Source organism: Pecten maximus, chromosome 3 (genome assembly GCF_902652985.1).
Source record: "Pecten maximus chromosome 3, xPecMax1.1, whole genome shotgun sequence".
In the NCBI taxonomy this organism is placed as follows: Eukaryota; Metazoa; Mollusca; class Bivalvia; order Pectinida; family Pectinidae; genus Pecten; species Pecten maximus.
In genome coordinates this window covers 16,243,431-16,266,086 of record NC_047017.1, presented here as the reverse complement: position 1 = coordinate 16,266,086, position 22,656 = coordinate 16,243,431, and the positions used below count along the sequence as shown (strand labels likewise).

At 37.6% G+C, this 22,656-nt stretch overlaps 1 protein-coding gene across 1 annotated transcript in view; it reads left to right on the top strand.

Annotated features, from left to right (window-relative positions):
* LOC117322614 (protein unc-79 homolog) overlaps positions 1 to 21,369 on the top strand; it is a 76,885-nt gene extending 55,516 nt beyond the window's left edge. Inside the window, 11 exon segments of the mRNA XM_033877552.1 lie at positions 421 to 663; positions 2,742 to 2,852; positions 3,266 to 3,370; positions 3,727 to 3,906; positions 4,324 to 4,499; positions 5,745 to 5,934; positions 6,783 to 6,833; positions 7,311 to 7,457; positions 14,642 to 14,719; positions 14,959 to 15,003; positions 15,206 to 21,369. Of these exon segments, the coding sequence (XP_033733443.1) occupies positions 421 to 663; positions 2,742 to 2,852; positions 3,266 to 3,370; positions 3,727 to 3,906; positions 4,324 to 4,499; positions 5,745 to 5,934; positions 6,783 to 6,833; positions 7,311 to 7,457; positions 14,642 to 14,719; positions 14,959 to 15,003; positions 15,206 to 15,385 (1,506 nt within the window). The 3' untranslated portion in view covers positions 15,386 to 21,369.
* Positions 21,370 to 22,656: the final 1,287 nt, after the last annotated feature.

Sequence of the window (22,656 nt, the reverse complement as noted above, 5' to 3'; positions counted from 1 at the left end):
ATGACAGTGTGTCAGTAAAGTCAGTGTGTCGGATATGACAGTGTATCAGTCAAGTCAGTGTGTCGGATATGACAGTGTGTCAGTCAAGTCAGTGTGTCGGATATGACAGTGTGTCAGTCAAGTCAGTGTGTCGGATATGACAGTGTGTCAGTCAAGTCAGTATGGGCAATTACAGTGGAGCCTGTCACCGTTCTGATGGATTTGGTCGGATGATACAGAATGTCGTTAAAATCAGTGGTCAGTAAAGTCAGGTTTCACTGTATCAGAAAAAGGCCTGTTACACATGTTTCAAGTCTAAATCTGGATATAGATTGTCACCCTATATGAAACATTGATGTGGTTGTTTTTGGATTTCTATGGTTGAGTCAGCTGGTATATACAGGTATACATAATGTATTAATATTTGAATTTTGTCCATAGGGGTTGAACAACCGTAAAAATCTGCCGTCTCCTGAGAATATTATGACACTCCTGAACAATCTGTCCACCTATATGAACTACATCTCCCTAGAAACCTCCGCTCCCATGGTGACCAGCATCATCAGCCAGTTTGACATTTTCATGAGGAAGCTACCGACTGTGTTGCCGAACCCGTGTGACACCACAGCTCTCCTTAAGATCATCCTGGCCATCCTCAAAGTATCGGGCATTAACAACGCTAGGGTAAATTCATTTAACATAACATTTGTTTTACAGTGTACAAGAAACTTTCTGAATCAACACATTTCAGTTTTTGACATAAGCCATTAAGAGGAGAAAAGTGAAAAGTGAAAATTTTTATAAATATGGATTGGTCAGACACAAATTTTTAGGTCACCTGAGACAAAGTCTCAAGTGACCTATTCTAATCCCCTTTTGTCCGTCGTCGTGCGTCGTGCGTCGTCCGTCGTGCGTCGTCCGTCGTCCGTCGTGCGTCGTGCGTCCGTAAACAATTTACATTTTCGACTTCTTCTCCAAAACCCACCAACCAAATTCTATGAAATTTGGCAGGAAGCTTCTATGGCTAAAGGTCAACCAAAATTGTAAATTATATGGTCCCCACCCCCCAGGGGCCTGAGGGGCGGGGCCAAAAAGGGTCAAATTGACTAAAACTTCAAAAATCTTCTTCTCTACTCTCAGATATGCTGGAATCAAACATTCTTCATAGATGGAAGGGTCTTAAGGTGCTTTACCAAAATTGTAAATTTCATGACCCAGGGGTTTCACGTTTGTCCCTGGGGAGGGGCTAAACTTTACTATAGTTTATATAGGGAAATCACATTTTTGACTTTAATTGATTTTATTTCTATTGGAATTCATTCTAATTTTGTAAACATTGTCAGCATGGGATGACAGTTTGATGGCATGCACATGTTGGCCCTGACTGACCTCCAGGGGCTGATGGGCGGGGCTAAAAAGGGCCAAATTGACTAAAACTTCAAAAATCTTCTTCTCTACTCTCAGATATGCTGGAATCAAACACTCTTTATAGATGGAAGGGTCTTAAGGTGTTTTACCAAAATTGTAAATTTCATGACCCAGGGGTTTCACGTTTGCCCCTGGGGAGGGGCTAAACTTTACTATAGTTTATATAGGGATATCTCTTTTTTGACTTTAATTTATTTCATTTCTATTGGAATTCATTCTAATTTTGTAAACATTGTCAGCATGGGATGACAGTTTGATGGCATGCACATGTTGGCCCTGACTGACCCCCAGGGGCTGATGGGCGGGGCTAAAAAGGGCCAAATTGACTGAAATTTCACAAATCTTCTTCTCTACTCTCAGATATGATAGAATCAAATACACTTCATAGATGGCAGGGTCTGAAGGTGCTTTACCAAAATTGTGAATTTCATGACCCTGGGGTCTCAAGTTTGCCCCTGGGGCGGGGGTAAACTTTACTATAGTTTATATAGGGAAATCACATTTTTGACTTTTATTTGTTTTATTTGTTTTGGAATTCATTCTAATTTTGTACACATTGTCAGCATGGGATGACAGTTTGATGGCATGCACATGTTGGCCCTGACTGACCCCCCCGGGGCTGATGGGCAGGGCTTAAAAGGGCCAAATTGACTGAAATTTCAAAAATCTTCTTCTCAAGACTGAAATAAGGTGGAATCAAATACTCTTTATAGTTTGAAGGGTCTTATGGTGCTTTATTGAAATTTTAAATTTCATGACCCTGGGGTCACAAGTTTGCCCCTGGGGAGGGGGTAAATTTTACTATAGTTTATATAGGGAAATCACATTTTTGACTGATTTGTTTTGATTTCTATTGGAATTCATTCTGGTTAACATTTTCAGCATGGAATGAAAGTTTAATAATATGCATATGTTGGCCCTGACTGACCCCTAGGGGCTGATAGGGGGGGGGGGGGGGGGGGGGGGCAAAAAGGGTCAATTAAATAAACTGAAATATTTCAAATCTCAGGTGACCGTTAAGGCCCATGGGCCTCTTGTTTGGTAAAAGAACACAAATTTCCTGCCATAAGGTAATATATGATTTATTTCCAAGGTTCAAAAAAAAAAAAAAAGAAAAAAGTTTCTTTTTCTAACATGAAAATTCATATATTTTGAGAAGAATTGCCGTTCAAAATTGGAAAATGTCCTCTTATTTCATAATTTTAGACGAAAATATTCACAGAATATATTGTTGAAGAGATGAGAGATGCAGGATTAGTCATGCCTCTATAATTAGACTCGGTTTACATTACAGCGAGAGAAACCTGACATATGTATTGTTTTATCTTTGTCAGTATATCCTTGAACCATTTTCCAAGCTGCTCAGCTTCACCATACAGAACTGCTCCTTCAAACTCCAGCATATCCTCGACATCTGTTCCGTGTGTAACCGAGTCTTCTTCAAGGTAAGATAACTCCAGCATATCCCGACACCTGTTCTGTATGTAACAGAGTCTACTTCAAGGTAAGATAACTCCAGCATATCCCCGACACCTGTTCTGTATGTAACAGAGTCTACTTCAAGGTAAGATAATTCCAGCATATCCCTGACACCTGTTCTGTATGTAACAGAGTCTTCTTCAAGGTAAGATAATCTCCAGCATATCCCCGACACCTGTTCTGTATGTAACAGAGTCTTCTTCAAGGTAAGATAATTCCAGCATGCCCCCGTCATTCTTCAATCTTAGAGCTTTAAGTCTTGTTTTGTGAAAGATTAGTTTCAGACAGATTAAACAGAATATCTATGTTGTTTGAGTAGATTGACAAAACTGTCCAAACCATTAGTCACACTAACTGTTGTTCACTTTTTGTTTGACAGGAACGGGACAAGCTCTATCTTACCAGAACTGTTATTTTTGAACTGATGCAAGCTATGAAGTTTAAACACAGTCTGCCTGACGAGAACTTCCTCCTTCTTGTACAGGTAGGTATGCCACTGACAGTCTAGCCTGGAATCTCGTTACGTTGTTGAACATTAAAACAAAAGTGGTCCTAAATGGAGATGGTCACATTAACAGTAATTATATATACAAGGTCAAGGTCACAGCCATGTTTAAACTGAAATTAGATACCCTAAATGTATAAGGGCCAAGGTCACAGCTAGGTTTAGGTGTAATCATAAGCCCTGGAAATATGGGGTCAAGGTCACAGATAGGTTTAACTGTGATTAGATACCCAGGATGTCTGGGGTCAAGGTAACAACTAGGTTTAAAATGTTACCTTTATATTATCTATGTGCCCTTTATATAATGTATATCTTAACCTTTGTATTGTTTACAGTTTGTGGTGCTGGATGCAGGAGGCACCATTGGAAACACAAACATCGTTGGTGAAGGAGGCATGTTGTACCACAGTCATGCTAACATGCTCATCAGTACGTGTGCTGCGGAGTGTATGAGGGACCATCTACATGACTCCATTGAATTTGTGGCTGACCCCCACACACTAACCAAGGTCAAGGTAAGGTCATAGCTTTATCCTAAAAAAAAATGCAAATGAAGAACAGGACACAATGGTGAAAACTTAGTCAAAACTTCTTCCTCTTGTCATCAGGGTTAAGATGTTTTCAAGAAGGTAACTCATTTCTGAGCCCAAACTAGAAATAACACATGAAAATATCAAAATAATGATCGGACATGAAAAGGTATGGTTGAGACATACCCGACCAGGTTTTCTCTACATACTCATCCGGAACAAACAAGAGTGATTAATGAAAGTTTATATTATTAAAAATAAAAATAAATAAGGTTATTCGATCTTCACCCCTAGAGTTTCAAAATGTGCCAATGTTTTGAAACCCTGTATATGTCACCTATCATGTATTCAATGAATGACTGCTGAATTAATGTGCCATATAACATGTTTGTCCCCTTTCAGAGTAATATGAAGGGAGGATCTAGCAGTCTTAATGAGGACACCCTCGGGAGCCAGCTGAAGTCTGGTATAGCCCAGTATGTTTCCCTGGAGATGACACGCGGCAATGGTCGCGATAACAGGGCCATTTCCCGCTACCTACCGTGGCTATATCACCCTCCGTCCACTGTACAACAGGGGTAAGTTTACCTGTAGGTACCTACAGTGGCCATACCGCCCTCCGTCCACCGTACAACAGGGGTAATTTTACCTGTAGGTACCTACCGTGGCCATACCGCCCTCCGTCCACCGTACAACAGGAGTAAGTTTACCTGTAGGTACCTACCGTGGCCATACCGCCCTCCGTCCACCGTACAACAGGGGTAAGTTTACCTGTAGGTACCTACCTTGGCCACACCGCCCTCCGTCCACTGTACAACAGGGGTAAGTTTACCTGTAGGTACCTACCGTGGCCATACCGCCCTCCGTCCACTGTACAACAGGGGTAAGTTTACCTGTAGGTACCTACCGTGGCCATACCGCCCTCCGTCCACCGTACAACAGGGGTAAGTTTACCTGTAGGTACCTACCGTGGCCATACCACCCTCCGTCCACCGTACAACAGGAGTAAGTTTACCTGTACCTACCATGGTCATACCGCCCTCCGTCCACTGTACAACAGGGGTAAGTTTACCTGTACCTACCATGGTCATACCACCCTCCGTCCACCGTACAACAGGAGTAAGTTTACCTGTACCTACCGTGGCCATACCAACCTCCGTCCACTGTACAACAGGGGTAAGTTTACCTGTACCTACCATGGTCATACCGCCCTCCGTCCACCGTACAACAGGGGTAAATTTACCTGTACCTACCGTGGCCATACCGCCCTCCATCCACTGTACAACAGGGGTAAGTTTACCTGTACCTACCATGGTCATACCACCCTCCGTCCACCGTACAACAGGAGTAAGTTTACCTGTACCTACCGTGGCCATACCACCCTCCGTCCACTGTACAACAGGGGTAAGTTTACCTGTACCTACCATGGTCATACCGCCCTCCGTCCACCGTACAACAGGGGTAAGTTTACCTGTACCTACCGTGGCCATACCACCCTCCGTCCACTGTACAACAGGGGTAAGTTTACCTGTAGGCACTACTTGGCCACACCGCCCTCCGTCCACTGTACAACAGGGGTAAGTTTACCTGTAGGTACCTACAGTGGCCATACCGCCCTCCGTCCACTGTACAACAAAACAAAGTTTAGCTGTAGGTACCTACCGTGGCCATACCGCCCTCCGTCCACTGCACAACAGAACATGTTAGGTTGTAATAAGAGGTTTAAGCAATAAAACAATTGAATTTTTAGTTGCATCACAAAATCTTCAGTTTTCCAATTTAGACTCCTGATAGGTATGAATAATCTATCCTTTCTTTCTCAGACCAAAGGAGTTTACTGATTGTATCGGACATATCCGTCTACTGTCCTGGCTCCTCATTGGCTCACTGACTCACACAGCAATGACAGAAGGCTCCGCCCCCATCTCTTGCCTGCCAATCCCATTGGATGCCAGTACCTATATTGCTGAACATGTTCTCGTTATCATGACAGGATTTGATGAAAGGTCAAAGGTACAAGTATTTCTTACTTCATTTTCAAACTTATAGGATGTTGAATGAGATATATATGTAACCCTGGTAATTAGTAGCCACAATACCGCTTGGCTAGAGAAACAATAAGACTAGTAAACCAGAGGTTCCCTGTGTCATGCATAATATGTACCTCCTGCAAAATAAGTATCCAGATACTTTTTATTCTCCATAAAAAGTAAGTTTACCTATGAATATGAAGGTTTCCTTTGTTGATCCTAAGTCATATTTGAAAGTTGGGATAAAAAAATATAAAAAATCATTTTTTGACTGGGGGTGGGGATTTGGTGGGAAGGGGTCAGAAACATTGTAAATGACACCCCGTGACCCGCTGTGTCCTCTTATGACATCTTCACAATTTCAAAATTAAACATTTTTGGTAGGGGGTACATTTTATGCAGGAATACAAAAGTATCCGGATACCTTTTGGTAGGGGGGTACATATTATGTATGACACCAGGTTTGATCCCTAGCAAAGGAAGTGATTTGAATTAAATTAATTATGTGCTCTGGTACAATTTGGTGCCCATGTAGGGACCCGGGAAAAATACTCAGCCTTGCTGTACAAGCATCGCTGTAATCCCTGAAAACTCTGGAAAGAGTTCTTTCCTGGAGGGCTATGTAACCCTTGTAAACATCTGGTGCACTATACCACTCCACTAGAGAGATTTCTCTTTAGCTTGATCGGTTGAGCATAAGACTAGTAAGCCAGAGGTCCCGGGTTCGATCCATAGCGGAGGCAGTAATTTAAATTTAATTAATCATGCGCTCTGTTACATATGTTTAATTCTGTATGTGATTTACTAACTCTATTGTCCTCTACTTTCCAGGACAATGTTCTACACATGAGCTCCCTTTTCCATGCCTTTATACTGTGCCAGGTAACTATGATTTAACTATATTGTTACTTGTTATTGCAGCGAATAATGTTACTGTATCTTAATGTGGAAGGAAAATTCTATAAATAGAATTATAATTGTGGAATGAAAATTCTATAAATAGTATTTTAATTGTGGAATGAAAAATGTTTAAACAGACTTTTTAATTGTGGAATGAAAATTCTATGTGTATATATTTGTGGAATGAATACTGTATGAATAGAATATAATTTGTAAAATGAGAACTCTTTATATAGAATATCATTTCTTGAATGAATACTCTGTTAAAGAATTGCTTACTGTAGTTTACTTAAGAAGAAATCATGATAACTGATATTAGTTTGTTTTCTACAGAATTGACATATAAAAGTTCACCTTTTTGTCTGACATCTGCTGGTTTGATCTTTGCTTTTTTGACATCTGAACTCTGTTTGTTTTGACCTCTGAACTCTGTGTTTGATCTCTGACCTCTGTCACCAGTTGTGGACAATGTACTGCGAGTCTGCTGCGGCCCAGCACCCTATCCACAGTGATAGCTACAAAGTGGCTTCCTCTACCGTGATGGACTTCTGGGGACGAGTAACTCCAGGAATACTACAGATGCTGTCTACGCCAAAGGAGCCTGGGGTAGGTTTAGACGTAGACCTACAGATCTAGGTCTGAAGTAGCTTCTCTAGTATAGAGAGAATCACAGTACTCATGGTCTCATCACTTGCTGGTCTTAAATGTACTACCAACTGTAGTTTGAGGAAATATATATCTTTGATATAAAAAATTTCATCATCATGGTTTTAGAAATATTTTTGTTGAGTAACTAGTCTTCATAGAGTTTTCATTAACTGGAGATATGGTGGTACTTGTATTAAATTCAAATTTTTTTATTTTCTATTCTTTCGATCAATGCAACAGCATCACTGGTTTGTTGATTGTGAAGGAATATTCTGCTATCCATGACTATGATTTACAAATAGTATAACATAATATCAACATGCATTTTCCCAGATGTTTACAATATACTTTGTAAAAACATTCTAGTTTGTAGCCCATATATTTCAGGGGACAGTGAATACTCTAATCATTTTAATAAGTACATATCAACTTATATCATATTATTTTTGCTATTAAAACTTTCAAAGGACAACAAAGTAACTCACCAGGTTTGATCATGCTTGCTCTCCCTTCCACCATACCGAACAAAAACACAAATCGTGGGTAGTGGGTATCGGCTGTGAGGTGGATTAGGGGAGATTTGGGCAGGAAAGGGATAGGTATGGTGGGGAGAAACCAGAGGGAGTAGAAATGAGAAGGGTTATGAAGGGGTTGGTTAGAAGGTAGAAGTTATAGTTATGAAATTCCGGAGGAGGCATGAAGGGATGATCTATTAGGAGATAAATAAGGCAGGTTTTAGGTTTTCTCCTCCATATCCATGTTAAAGGATACTGACTTGAATAAAGGTTTGGGAGTATATACTGATCTGAGGAAGGGTTGGAGAGTATGTACTGAAGAAGGGTTGGAGAGTATGTACTGAAGAAGGGTTGGAGAGTATGTACTGAAGAAGAGTAAGAAAGTATGAACTGAAGAAGGGTTGCAGAGTACATATTTACAATATAATGAAGAGGGGATGGAGAGTATGTACTGATCCAAGGAAGGGTTTGAGAGTATGTACTGAAGAAGGGTTGGAGATTATGTACTGAAGAAGAGTTGGAGAGTATGAGCTGAAGAAGGGTTGGAGAGTATGAGCTGAAGAAGGGTTGGAGAGTATGAGCTGAAGGAGAGTTGGAGAGTATGTACTTAAGAAGAGTTGGAGGGTATGAATTAAAGAAGGGTTGGAGAGTACTGTATGTACTGAAGAGTTTGAGAGTATGTACTGAAGAATAAAAGTTGGAGGGTAGGAACTGAAGAATTGTTTGGGATTATGAGCTTTAGAAGGGTTGAAGAAGTTTTACTGAAGAAAGATAGGAGAGTATGTTCTGACCTGAAGAAGGGTTGGGGATTATATACTGAGAAGAAGGGTTGGGGATTATATACTGAGAAGAAGGGTTGGAGATTATATACTGAGAAGAAGGGTTGGAGATTATATACTGAGAAGAAGGGTTGGAGATTATATACTGAGAAGAAGGGTTGGAGAAAATATACATGTTTAAACTGGGGAGACTCACTATAGTTCTAATCAGAATAGTTAAAATTATGTAAAGGGTATACCAGGTTTCATGGCAATGTTATTTGAATAACATCACAGAAAACATTTGAGCCTGTCAGCCGATGCCATACTCGCCTGCCCCATGTTCAGCCTTTTGGTTGCACACAGTTGTTTGCCCCTGAACAGTAGTATAGTCCTACTGTAGACCAACTGCCCTGTTGTATGTGAGTTAGGCCTAGTTGTCTACCCCTGAACTATAGTTTAGTCATGGTATAGACCAGCTGCCCTGTTGTATCTGTGAATTGGGCCCAGTGAAGGCCAGCTGCCTTGTGGTATGTGTGTGTTATGCTGAGGTTTCTGCCCCTGAACTATAGTGTAGCCCTGCTGTAGTCCAGCTGCCCTGTTGTGTTTGTGTGTTAGGCCCAGTAGTCTCCCCCTGAATTATAATGTAGGCCTGCTGTAGTCCAGCTGCCCTGTTGTATTTTTGTGTTAGGCCCAGTGGTCTGCCCCTGGATTATAGTGTAGGCCTGCTGTAGACCAGCTGCCCTGTTGTATTTGTATGTAAGACCAAGTTGTCTGCCCCTGGATTATAGTGTAGGCCTGCTGTAGTCCAGCTGCCCTGTTGTATTTGTGTGTTGGGCCCAGTGGTCTGCCCCTGGATTATAGTGTAGGCCTGCTGTAGACCAGCTGCCCTGTTGTAATTGTGTGTAAGACCCAGTTGTCTCCCCCTCAATTATAGTGTAGCCATGCTGTAGACCATCTGCCCTGCTGTATTAGGCCCAGTTGTCTCCCCCTGAACTATATTGTAGCTTGCTTAAGACCAGCTCTCCTGTTGTATGTGTGAGTTAGGCCAAGATTGTAGGCCTAGATTGTGTGCCCCTGAGCTAGTTTTGCCCTGGCCGCTTTAGACACTTGTTGTATGTGTGAGTTAGGCCTAGATTGTGTGCCCCTGAGTTAGTTTTGCCCTGGCCGCTTTAGACACTTGTTGGATGTGTGGTTATGCCTAGATTGTGTGCCCCTGAGCTAGTTTTGCCCTGGCCGCTTTAGACACTTGTTGGATGTGTGGTTATGCCTAGATTGTGTGCCCCTGAGTTAGTTTTGCCCTGGCCGCTTTAGACACTTGTTGGATGTGTGGTTATGCCTAGACTGTCCTGTCACTGTGTTGTCATGTCCTGTGTTGTATGCTGTCAATGTAAGATTGTTACATGTAGAGATTGTTTTATTTTTCTTAGATTAATTAATAAGATATTCAACAGTTTTCATTTTTCAAAATATTTCCTATGTTCCAATGATCATGTCAAATATGGTCACCAGGGTCACTGGTTCTTTGTGTACAATTTTTTTTTATTTGAATTGCTTTTTTTTTTAAGTAAAGCTAAATTGAATTTCCCACTCTCCAGACAATATGTTTTGAGTAATATTAACCTGTGATTGATGCGATAAGATCTTTAAATCACAATAAACATTCATATAATGAAATTTAACTGAACATTTTTTCTGTTGACACTTGATGTCTGTGTTGAGCTTGTCTTCAGCCTGTACAGCAAAAACAACTAATACCGACATTTGTCCTCACTGATGACTAGACTATGATAAAGAATTCTGTAATATATGTCAGCCAAAATTTGAATGTGTACATCTCATTGTTTGAATAGTATATGTAGAAATTGATTCATTTAACAAGGCAATGGACAATTTTCAGTAACTAGCGCAGTATATTCTCAGTTGTCACTTTCACAGGTTTTGCTGTATGTCACCCACAGGTTTCCGCCCTCAAGGTTTTGTTTCATAAAAAGTTATATATAACATGATGTAAAAGTCACTGAAAACCTTCCAACTCTTCGCATTGGTTGTACAGTACTCTATACACGTAGTACATTTTTCTGGCAATAAGCAATGTGTCTATGTCTGGCAATATGTCCATGTCTGGCAATAAGCACATGTCTGGCAATAAGCATGTGTCTGATAATAAGCACATGTCTGGTAACAAGTCCATGCCTGATAATAAGCTCATGTCTGGAAATAAGCTCACCATTGTCTTTTTTACAGATCCTCAATATATGCTGACAAGTGCTATTTAAGTGAAACTTTATGAGTTGGCCATCTGGGCTTATTACAGGATTAATATTGTCACATTCTGTGTGTTTGTAAGAAATTTATTAAAAGTAGTTATAAATAGCTTAAAAGTATTTTTATTTATAATTAGCCCACCATCATCAGATGGTGGGCTATTCAAATCGCCCTGCGTCCGTGGTCCGTGGTCCGTCCGTCCGTCCGTCCCTCCGTCCGTCCGTAAACAATTCTTGTTATCGCTAATCCTCAGAAAGTACTGAAGAGATCTTTCTCAAACTTCATATGTAGGTTCCCCTTGGTGCCTAGTTATGCATATTGCATTTTGGGACCGATCAGAAAACAACATGGCCGACAGGCAGCCATCTTGGATTTTGACAATTGAAGTTTGTTATCGCTATTTCTGAGAAAGTACTGAAGGGATCTTTCTCAAATTTCATATATAGGTTCCCCTTGGTGCTAAGTTATGCATATTGCATTTTGGGACCGATCGGAAAACAAGATGGCCGACAGGCAGCCATCTTGGATTTTGACCATTGAAGTTTGTTATCGCTATTTCTGAGAAAGTACTGAAGGGATCTTTCTCAAATTTCATATGTAGGTTCCTCTTGGTGCCTAGTTATGCATATTGCATTTTGGGACCGATCGAAAAACAACATGGCCGACAGGCAGCCATCTTGGATTTTGACCATTGAAGTTTGTTATCGCTATTTCTGAGAAAGTACTGAAGGGATCTTTCTCAAATTTCATATGTAGGTTCCCCTTGGTGCCTAGTTATGCATATTGCATTTTGGGACCGATCGGAAAACAAGATGGCCGACAGGCAGCCATCTTGGATTTTGACCATTGAAGTTTGTTATCGCTATTTCTGAGAAAGTACAGAAGGGATCTTTCTCAAATTTCATATGTAGGTTCCCCTTGGTGCCTAGTTATGCATATTGCATGTTGGGACCGATCAAAAACAAGATGGCCGACAGGCAGCCATCTTGGATTTTGACCATTGAAGTTTGTTATCGGTATTTCTGACAAAGTACTGAAGGGATCTTTCTCAAATTTCATATGTAGGTTCCTCTTGGTGCCTAGTTATGCATATTGCATTTTGGGACCGATCGGAAAACAACATGGCCGACAGGCAGCCATCTTGGATTTTGACCATTGAAGTTTGTTATCGCTATTTCTGAGAAAGTACTGAAGGGATCTTTCTCAAATTTCATATGTAGGTTCCCCTTGGTGCCTAGTTATGCATATTGCATTTTGGGACCGATCGGAAAACAAGATGGCCGACAGGCAGCCATCTTGGATTTTGACCATTGAAGTTTGTTATCGCTATTTCTGAGAAAGTACAGAAGGGATCTTTCTCAAATTTCATATGTAGGTTCCCCTTGGTGCCTAGTTATGCATATTGCATGTTGGGACCGATCGAAAAACAAGATGGCCGACAGGCAGCCATCTTGGATTTTGACCATTGAAGTTTGTTATCGGTATTTCTGACAAAGTACTGAAGGGATCTTTCTCAAATTTCATATGTAGGTTCCTCTTGGTGCCTAGTTATGCATATTGCATTTTGGGACCGATCGGAAAACAACATGGCCGACAGGCAGCCATCTTGGATTTTGACCATTGAAGTTTGTTATCGCTATTTCTGAGAAAGTACTGAAGGGATCTTTCTCAAATTTCATATGTAGGTTCCTCTTGGTGCCTAGTTATGCATATTGCATTTTGGGACTGATCGGAAAACAAGATGGCCGACAGGCAGCCATCTTGGATTTTGACCATTGAAGTTTGTTATCGCTATTTCTGAGAAAGTACAGAAGGGATCTTTCTCAAATTTCATATGTAGGTTCCTCTTGGTGCCTAGTTATGCATATTGCATGTTGGGACCGATCGGAAAACAAGATGGCCGACAGGCAGCCATCTTGGATTTTGACCATTGAAGTTTGTTATCGCTATTTCTGAGAAAGTACAGCAGGGATCTTTCTCAAATTTCATATGTAGGTTCCCCTTGGTGCCTAGTTATGCATATTGCATTTTGGGACCGATCGGAAAACAACATGGCCGACAGGCAGCCATCTTGGATTTTGACCATTGAAGTTTGTTATCGCTATTTCTGAGAAAGTACTGAAGGGATCTTTCTCAAATTTCATATGTAGGTTCCCCTGGGTGCCTAGTTATGCATATTGCATTTTGAGACCAATCAGAAAACAAGATGGCCGACAGGCAGCCATCTTTGATTTTGACAAATGAAGTTTGTTATCACTATTTCTGAGGAAGTACTGAAGGGATCATTCTCAAATTTCATATGTAGGTTCCCCTTGGTGCCTAGTTATGCATATTGCATTTTGAGACCAATCAGAAAACAGCATGGCCGACAGGCAGCCATCTTGGATTTTGACCATTGAAGTTTGTTATCGCTATTTCTCAGAAAGTACTGAAGGGATCTTTCTCAAATTTCATATGTAGGTTCCCCTTGGTGTCTTATTATGCATATTGCATTTTGGGACCAATCAGAAAACAAGATGGCCGACAGGCAGCCATCTTGGATTTTGACAATTGAAGTTTGTTATCGCTATTTCTGAAAAAGTACAGAAGGGAGCTTCTCAAATTTCATATGTAGGTTCCCCTTGGCGCCTAGTTATGCATATTGCATTTTGAGACCAATCAGAAAACAAGATGGCCGACAGGCAGCCATCTTTGATTTTGACCATTGAAGTTTGTTATCGCTATTTCTGAGAAAGTACAGAAGGGATCTTTCTCAAATTTCATATGTAGGTTCCCCTTGGTGCCTTGTTATGCATAATGCATTTTGGGACCGATCGGAAAACAAGATGGCCGACAGGTAGCCATCTTGGATTTTGACCATTGAAGTTTGTTATCGCTATTTCTGAGAAAGTACAGAAGGGATCTTCCTCAAATTTCATATGTAGGTTCCCCTGGGTGCCTAGTTATGCATATTGCATTTTGAGACCAATCAGAAAACAAGATGGCCGACAGGCAGCCATCTTTGATTTTGACAAATGAAGTTTGTTATCACTATTTCTGAGGAAGTACTGAAGGGATCATTCTCAAATTTCATATGTAGGTTCCCCTTGGTGCCTAGTTATGCATATTGCATTTTGAGACCAATCAGAAAACAGCATGGCTGACAGGCAGCCATCTTGGATTTTGACCATTGAAGTTTGTTATCGCTATTTCTCAGAAAGTACTGAAGGAATCTTTCTCAAATTCCATATATAGGTTCCCCTTGGTGCCTAAATCTTAAATTTCATATATAGGTTTCCCTTGTTTGAAAAGTACTAGAGGTTTCTTCTGAATTTACACAGACTAGTAAGACTTAGAAGAAGAGAAAAGTAGAGAAAAGATCAATCTGACATGGAACCTATGAAGAACATTCAATGGTGGGCGCCAAGATCCCTCTGGGATCTCTTGTTTTATAATAGACATTTATAATTTTTGAATAGACAGTAGTCTCATTAATATATAAATATTTTTTTTGTTTATATTACAATGAAGACAGCGTCACAAGTTTTACCTCACATCACAAATAGTACTAGTTTACTGGGTAGTTATATTGGTCTTTAAATGAAAACTTACCACTTTACAGCTGGCAGAGAAGGTCAACCTACACTTCCTGAGTCTGATGGAGGCCCTGCGAGAGTGTAACTCCTCTGTTTTGGCGAAGGTTTGTTTGTCCATTTTGTCTTCGGTCATTCATAAGATTCATATAAGAGTACAGTATCATGTATTATAAATATTGTATTAGGTCAAAATCTTTAAAATTATAAATCAAACATATGTTTGTACTGATCTACTGGTTGGATTAATAACACACCAGCAGGTATTTTTACTGAGGTTTCACATTGGTAAATTATTTATTTTGTAGATTATAGGTTTGATTATTTCTGTTTGTGTCTTTTTCAGTTGTTTCCGATGTGGACGACTATTTTATTTACTCATCACTCCAGCGTGAGTATATTATAAATACCTCCATTGTGAATTCAGTTTCCAAGTAAAATATTCTTTGTTCTGATCAGTTTCACTGAAACAATCTATGAAAATTTGTTCATTGCACAGAAAAATGTTCTATTCCAAGGAAAGTTCATTTCAAAACATTTTGCATACACTTGTGTTAAAATTAACTAATAGTATCTATTTTTGTCTTTGCCAGCTGTCGGGCCATCTCCAGGTGAAGTTACAGACATGCGAGAATTGGGAACCTCCCAGTCCAACCAAAGACTTAGCGTCAGTCAACTCCACAGTTCTTCTTAATTGGCTCAAACGTAGCCAGTTTAAACTGGGTCAGACCGAGGTCCAGTCCTCTGCTGCCACTCAGTTTTACGCTATATAAGTGACCATCTTAATTAAGTGATTTTATGATACTTATAAATGGGTGTTAACCTATACTTGGTCAGTTCTTAAGGACACACTTTATGTTTATTATCCACAGGGGCTTGGCACAAATACTCATTGAACCCATGATTCATGTTATAGTTTGAGAGATAAAACAAGATTTGAATATTTCAGTTGATGTATATATGTAATAAATCGGGATTCATGATCATTGAAAGAAAAGAAAAAAGAAATAAAAAAATATATTATTTAAAATTTAAAAACTTTGTGTCGTAGGTTGGGAATTTGTGACAAGACCCTGTGATAATATCTACAAAAAATACAATTTTATCAGTATTATGTTACATGGAACCAAAGTGTTATTGACAGCAGTTGAATACATACATATATATATATGTGTAAATTGAAACTATCTGAAAAGTCTACTTCCAAGACACAAGTATTACTTATTTCGTACCATCCTTTCTGTACAGTTTATTTGTACTTTAAAATAAGTTTAAATGACAGTTCAGTGTATCCAATGATTTGTCAGAGTTTGGTTTCAATATCATGTACGATGATAAACTGTTTTATGAATATTAGATATGCTTTGATTTTCCTGAATTCTCATTGATTCTCATTGGCTAATTTAGACATGGTCACGTGTGAGGTTACTACTTTGTGATATTGACCTGATATTTCTAATTTTAGAAATACCGGGTCAATATTGCATTAATAGTGTGCTAATCATTGTGATGTCACTATGCCCGAATAAAATTTCCTGTTATGAAGATAAATATAATGCAATTCCAACCTTTTGTAAACAATTTTCACATAAAAAATTTTAATCTTTGATTTGGTCATTATGGTATTACAGAATCTGAAATATTGACCTTGTTATAATTTGATTCAGATTCTATCAGGTTGGTATAACACCATACTGACCTATACTCACCAGAGGACCAGAATTATTACCAGTAATACATTAACAAGTTCTCTTTTACAGGACACTTGTATATCGTGCAATCAGTGGGTAACATAGTTTTTGATCTATATCTGGTGCAATAGTTTGGTAATTAACATACCATTTTTTTTTGTAACAAGTGCAATAGTTTTTTTGAGTTTACAACATGGATTTTTTATGTTGTAAATAACATAGCATCAAATTTGTTTACATTTTTTAGCTTGCCTATTTAAAGAATATTGTTTTACATTAATGACATTGTTAAGTTAAGGTTCGTGTACAAGTGTTAATGTTGACATATATCTAAAATGGACATTTATCTACTACTATTTGTACTGCAATGCTGATAACAATGATGGGAGTCATACAGAGCAGTAAAATAAGTAACAATATATATGTTTGAAGTCATTGAGACTAAGTTAACTATTGATGCCGTAAACAAACTCAAATTTTGGTTTAAGTGTTGAAAATTATTTCTGATGACAGTGCCGATGAGTGGAAATTTAATTTCTACACAGAAGTGGAAAAAATTCAACATTTTCTTCACTTATTTTGAATTATGTTTTTTAATGGCAGAGCTGTATGCTGGTCTCCCAACAACACTTGTCAGATTTAATTAAGCTATGTATTTGATGAAGTATTAATACAGATGTACATGTAATGCCAAATTCTAGGTAAATCAAAATCTGGCTCTCTGAATGAGAGAAGAGGCCCATCATTCAATATACATAAATATTTGTATTTAATATTGTATTCAACCTATTCATCTATCCCAGTAAGCACATACTGGATACCATCATTTTCTTCACTAACCTGACCTCAGATTTATCAATATTCCTTAACTTAGAATTGTAGGAAAGCATTACAGAAGTTAAAGAAGGTTTATTAAAGAAGGATTCTTCCTTCAATCCAATATTTTTTATTGAAAATTTCAAGCAAAGGAATTTCCGCCATAGGATACCCAAGGTTGATCGCACTACGCTACGCTACATCATGTGATAAGCGTAGTGCCATCAACCATGGGGATCCGATGATGAGGAATTTCATTAAGTTAAGGAACGTCAATGAAACCAGGGATTGACAATATCTGATGAATCATTGTGAAAAGATAAAACACTTATATTTTCAAATGCTGATTTCATATGGAAACATTTTCATAATAACTATTTGATAAAATGCTTTTTTTTTTCAATGCTGATTTCATATGGAAACATTTTCATAATAATTGTTTGATAAAACACACCCATTTTGTGTGTTGTTATGACAGCTATGGTACATTGGCACTAAATATGTCATATTGTTGAAAGTTTTAACTTCAGTTATGTTTATCGTATTAGACCTAATAAGCGCACACTGCAAAAACACAAAATAGCCTGAAATAGGTGTGCTTAAGGTAGACCGACCCTTCTGTGACGTCACAGTCATGAGTCCGGCGATCCGGCGTCCGGCGATCCGGCGTCCGGGTCCTTGATTATACAATGTATAACGCACAGTTTACATCCGGTTTGATAATTTTAAAGTCAGCTGATCAGAGATAAATGTTTACGCCTACAACAGAATGCGATCAAGGGGTAAAGGGGGGCAGTTTTGCAAAACTAGAAAACAAGGAAAGGCTGATGCTCTAATTGACGCGAGAACAAATAGATGGTCCATTGAAAAGAAGGACAGTGCCGTATTACATCATGTTACAGTCTCGGCGGAGAAAATTTATTTATATCTAGTCAGGAAGAGGTCAGAACATCTCAAACTCATGGCAATGAAGAAGAAGAGGACATTTCATGGCGTACAGGCCGACGATTTACAGGCCGACAAATAGTCGAGTTGGAGACTTTAGCCCATGCTTTGAAATCATGTGCACTTTGCGGCAACCCACTCCATCTGTCAGATTGTGTTGGGGAACGCAACGGCCTTGCCCACATGTTACACGTGAGATGTTGCTATTCGGAATGTGGTGTAATCAATCATGTTACAACCGGGAAATCGGGATGTGAACATTTTTTTTATTTATTTATATATCTATATAAAATTATTGGTTAAAAGAAAAGATTATATTAACAAATCGGTGAAGTAAGAAAATTTTTATGCATGTTTGTTTCAATATTAGCACACCCATCTTATTTTTCTGAAAACAGATGGGGGTGCCCTTATAAGATTGAATACGGTATTTGTGTAGGTAGTGTCGGATCTTGATGATAGCTTTTTGTATCTGATGGATTTATAATGTTGAACTTGCCAAAAAACTAATATACAATAACATATTATATATACACCCGTGTCTGTCGATATAAATATCAATTTAGTTTTTATTTATTAGTTTTATATTATATAGCAATTGTTGTTTATTGCAGTGTATTTATTGAAAATAAATTGTTGTCAAAAGATTTTTTTCTTTTTTATACATAGTAAGGAGGTGAACGCTGGCAAATATTAGAAAATTACCATACTAATATTAGGACACTCACATAAATTGTTTTATGAATTGAAATATGAAATTTTATGTAATGGATTAATTAACAGTAAAATTTGGTTTGATATAAGGAATCCAACAGAACCAGAAGAGATAATTCGTTTTATCGGAAATTGAATTACAGGGTTTAAGGATATATAAGGATGAGCCCTATTGGAGATTTAATTTACTTCATTATAAACAAATTCAAATACAATGAATGTCAAGCCTGGTCATCTAAGAAAAGTTTTACTGTCTATCCTTTGAGGTTTGATCTCCTTCACCTTAGAGTAGATTAACTGGATAATGATTCAACTCTTGTGTGAATTCTTCAAAAGAAAATTTGCTGCATTTGGCCAGCAGCTAAAAATGCCTTGAAAATAAGCCATGAAATACTTGCTAAAACAGCCACTTATTTTCAAGATTTGAGTATGTAGCCGACACACATGAGAATTAGGACTGTGATAGCTAAGCCAATAAGCATCAGACAAAATATGTTTGATCCCTTCATGGAGCAGTTTGTATTTCTCACGGAAGTTAGTCAGTTATGGATCGTCCTGTGCTGTTGTGGTTGCAACCTTGGACAACACAAATTTCTCATTGCTTTGGATGGCATGTGATGGGCCTCCAATATGTTGTGCTGTGAGGAAGTCAACAGCTACTACTGAGGAAGTCAACATCTACTACTGAGGTAGTCAACAGCTACTACTGAGGAAGTCAACATCTACTACTGAGGTAGTCAACAGCTACTACTGAGGAAGTCAACATCTACTACTGAGGTAGTCAACAGCTACTACTGAGGATGTCAACATCTACTACTGAGGTAGTCAACAGCTACTACTGAGGAAGTCAACATCTACTACTGAGGTAGTCAACAGCTACTACAAGGATACTCAAAATGACCCTGGCTGTTTGTGAGGCGATAAACCCAGCAACAAACAAACCCAAGAAAATTGCCTAGAAATCAATGTGTACATTAGTTAAGCATCATGATTTCCATTCATACTTGTAATAAATGTCATTAATAAAGAATTATTAGGCATCATAAAGACAATGAAACACAATTCTATTGTAACGTGAATTTTATTTTGATGATTTCATTATATTGGTAGCGTGGTCAGCAGCAGCCATCTTGGATCTACACCATACTGATCACATGATTAATAATAATGATAATTAATAATAATAATAATAATAATATAATAATAACAAAATCAACAGTCAAAACACTGTTGACCTACATGTTCATGGCCTTCTGTGTCAACCAATCATTGGTCACCTCTGTCGGCCAATCAGAGTTGGAACTTTTTACCGTACACATAAGCAGGGGGCGGGGCTTAAACCTGATGACAGCTAACTGGTGCTTCTTACCAATTTTTCAAATAGCCTGGTGCTACTTGACAATTGTCAAATACACAACAAGCTTGATTTGTCAAATATGCAAGAAGCCAGGTTTACTTGACAATCGTCAAGTACACAAATGGTGACGGATCGCATTGTATGAAGTAAATAGGGAACGCAGATTTTCAAAATGGCTGGCCTACATGTATTGAACTCAAGGCTACCAAGGTTAATCATAGTTTATGTATGTAATGATATTGCCAAACATATGGTACTAGAAATTTTAAAGGTTAACCAGCCATCGATGAGTTATGAGTTCAATATATATACTGCGATTTCCTTTAGACAGAAATCAATCAAATTCTGTAACAGTTTGAAAACTTAGCGAATATATTGGAATTGAAAGCTCATCAACTGATGGTTATCTGCAGAATTTAGGCAATATGACAACATATGTAATATAATTTTTATAAAACTTGTATAGCCTTGTTTTTTCTGTGCTTGGTACGGATGCTGCCATTTAAAAATTTGTGTTACATAATAATTTCATACAATGTTGAACCCCACCATGTAATAGCTTGGAACAAATGCTACTTAAAAATTGTGAAAAAGACATATAGCTTATTCATAATGTACCATTGCAATTTAGCAATTGTGAAATACACAAATAGCCTAGTTGTTAAAATTTATCAAATAAATGTACACAAATTACCTGATGGTACATTGTATATAACAAATGTCATATACAAAAGTGATTTGTTGCTTTATTTCAATTTCAACAAAGTTTTATTGACTTTCAATATGTGAAATGGATTGGACATCGGGCTAATCCTATGTTAGTCCAAATTATCACAAATGTGGAGTAACATTGTAATACTCAATTTCTCATGGCATTTTTACATTTGTACAAATACAAATTGCTTGATGGTAATTAAAATGTTATTTAAACAAAATATTCTGGTAATTACTCAACAATTGCTAAATAGTCAAAAACATTTATGGTATTTAGCAACTGATGAATACACAAGCATATTTAGGTCATTAACAGATTTTTACAAGTATATTTCACACACTCTGTACACCACACCTATCGTCTAGTGAGTATTGCCACACAAAGCCAAGTTTAACTGATTATTAACCAATTTCAACAGGAATATATATTTCTGCAAGCTTTCAGTCTTGTATATAGATCATATATATTGTTTACTTGAAAAAAAAAAAAAAAAAAATTGTTGAAAAACTCATGCTCTCTTCAAGAGCAGGATTGGGACATTCATTTGATGGTACATATGGTATGCCTGGGTAACCAAAATGACACATAATATCTACAAATTCGGTATATCATTTCCATATATATACATATCAGTACCCTGGGATAAATACTTATTATGACATCTTAAACTATATTTATTATGACGTCTTATACTATAGTTATCATGACATAGTAAACTATAGATATTATGACGTATCAAACTATAGTTATTATGACATAGTAAACTATAGTTATTATGACATCTTAAACTATACTTATTATGACATCTTAAACTATAGTTATTATGACATCTTAAACTACTTATTATGACATCTTAAACTATAGTTATTATGACATCTTAAACTATAGTTATTATGACATATCAAACTATAGTTATTATGACATCTTAAACTATAGTTATTATGACATATCAAACTATAGTTATTATGACATATTAACTGTAGTTATTATGACATATCAAACTATAGCTATTATGACATATCAAACTATAGCTATTATGACATCTTTAACTGTAGTTATTATGACATATCAAACTAAAGTTATTATGACGTATCAAACTATAGTTATTATGACATCTTAAACTAGTTATTACGACATCTTTAACTACAGTTATTATGACATCTTAAACTAGTTATTACGACATCTTTAACTGTAGTTATTATGACATATCAAACTATAGTTATTATGACGTATCCAACTTTAGTTATTATGACATATCAAACTATAGCTATTATGACATCTTTAACTGTAGTTATTATGACGTATCAAACTAGTTATTATGACGTATCAAACTATAGTTATTATGACATATCAAACTATAGCTATTATGACATCCTTAAGTTATTGTGATGTTTTGTGATAACTGCAGTTATGACATCTTATGTGATAGTTACAAATGTAGTATGACATCTTAAACTAGAGTTATTATGACATCTTTAAGTGTAGTCGTTATGACGTCTTAAACTATAGTTATTATGACACCTTTATTAAGTCATTAACAAATAATTTATACAAGCTTAGCTATATATATTTTAAACCAAAACTATATACATTAATCTAAGTCTTTAAAAATGATTCACCAATATTTTAAAATCTTGGCTGCACAGTTGGATGAGATCATAAACCATCTCCACCACGGAGTTAACCAACTTTATATAAATGACTGAGATTATATACATATCCACTTATTTGACCCGAGATTTTGTAACTTCTGGAATAAACATAATTTGCAAATGAACAAAGACCATTGCTCTAATACTCTCACCC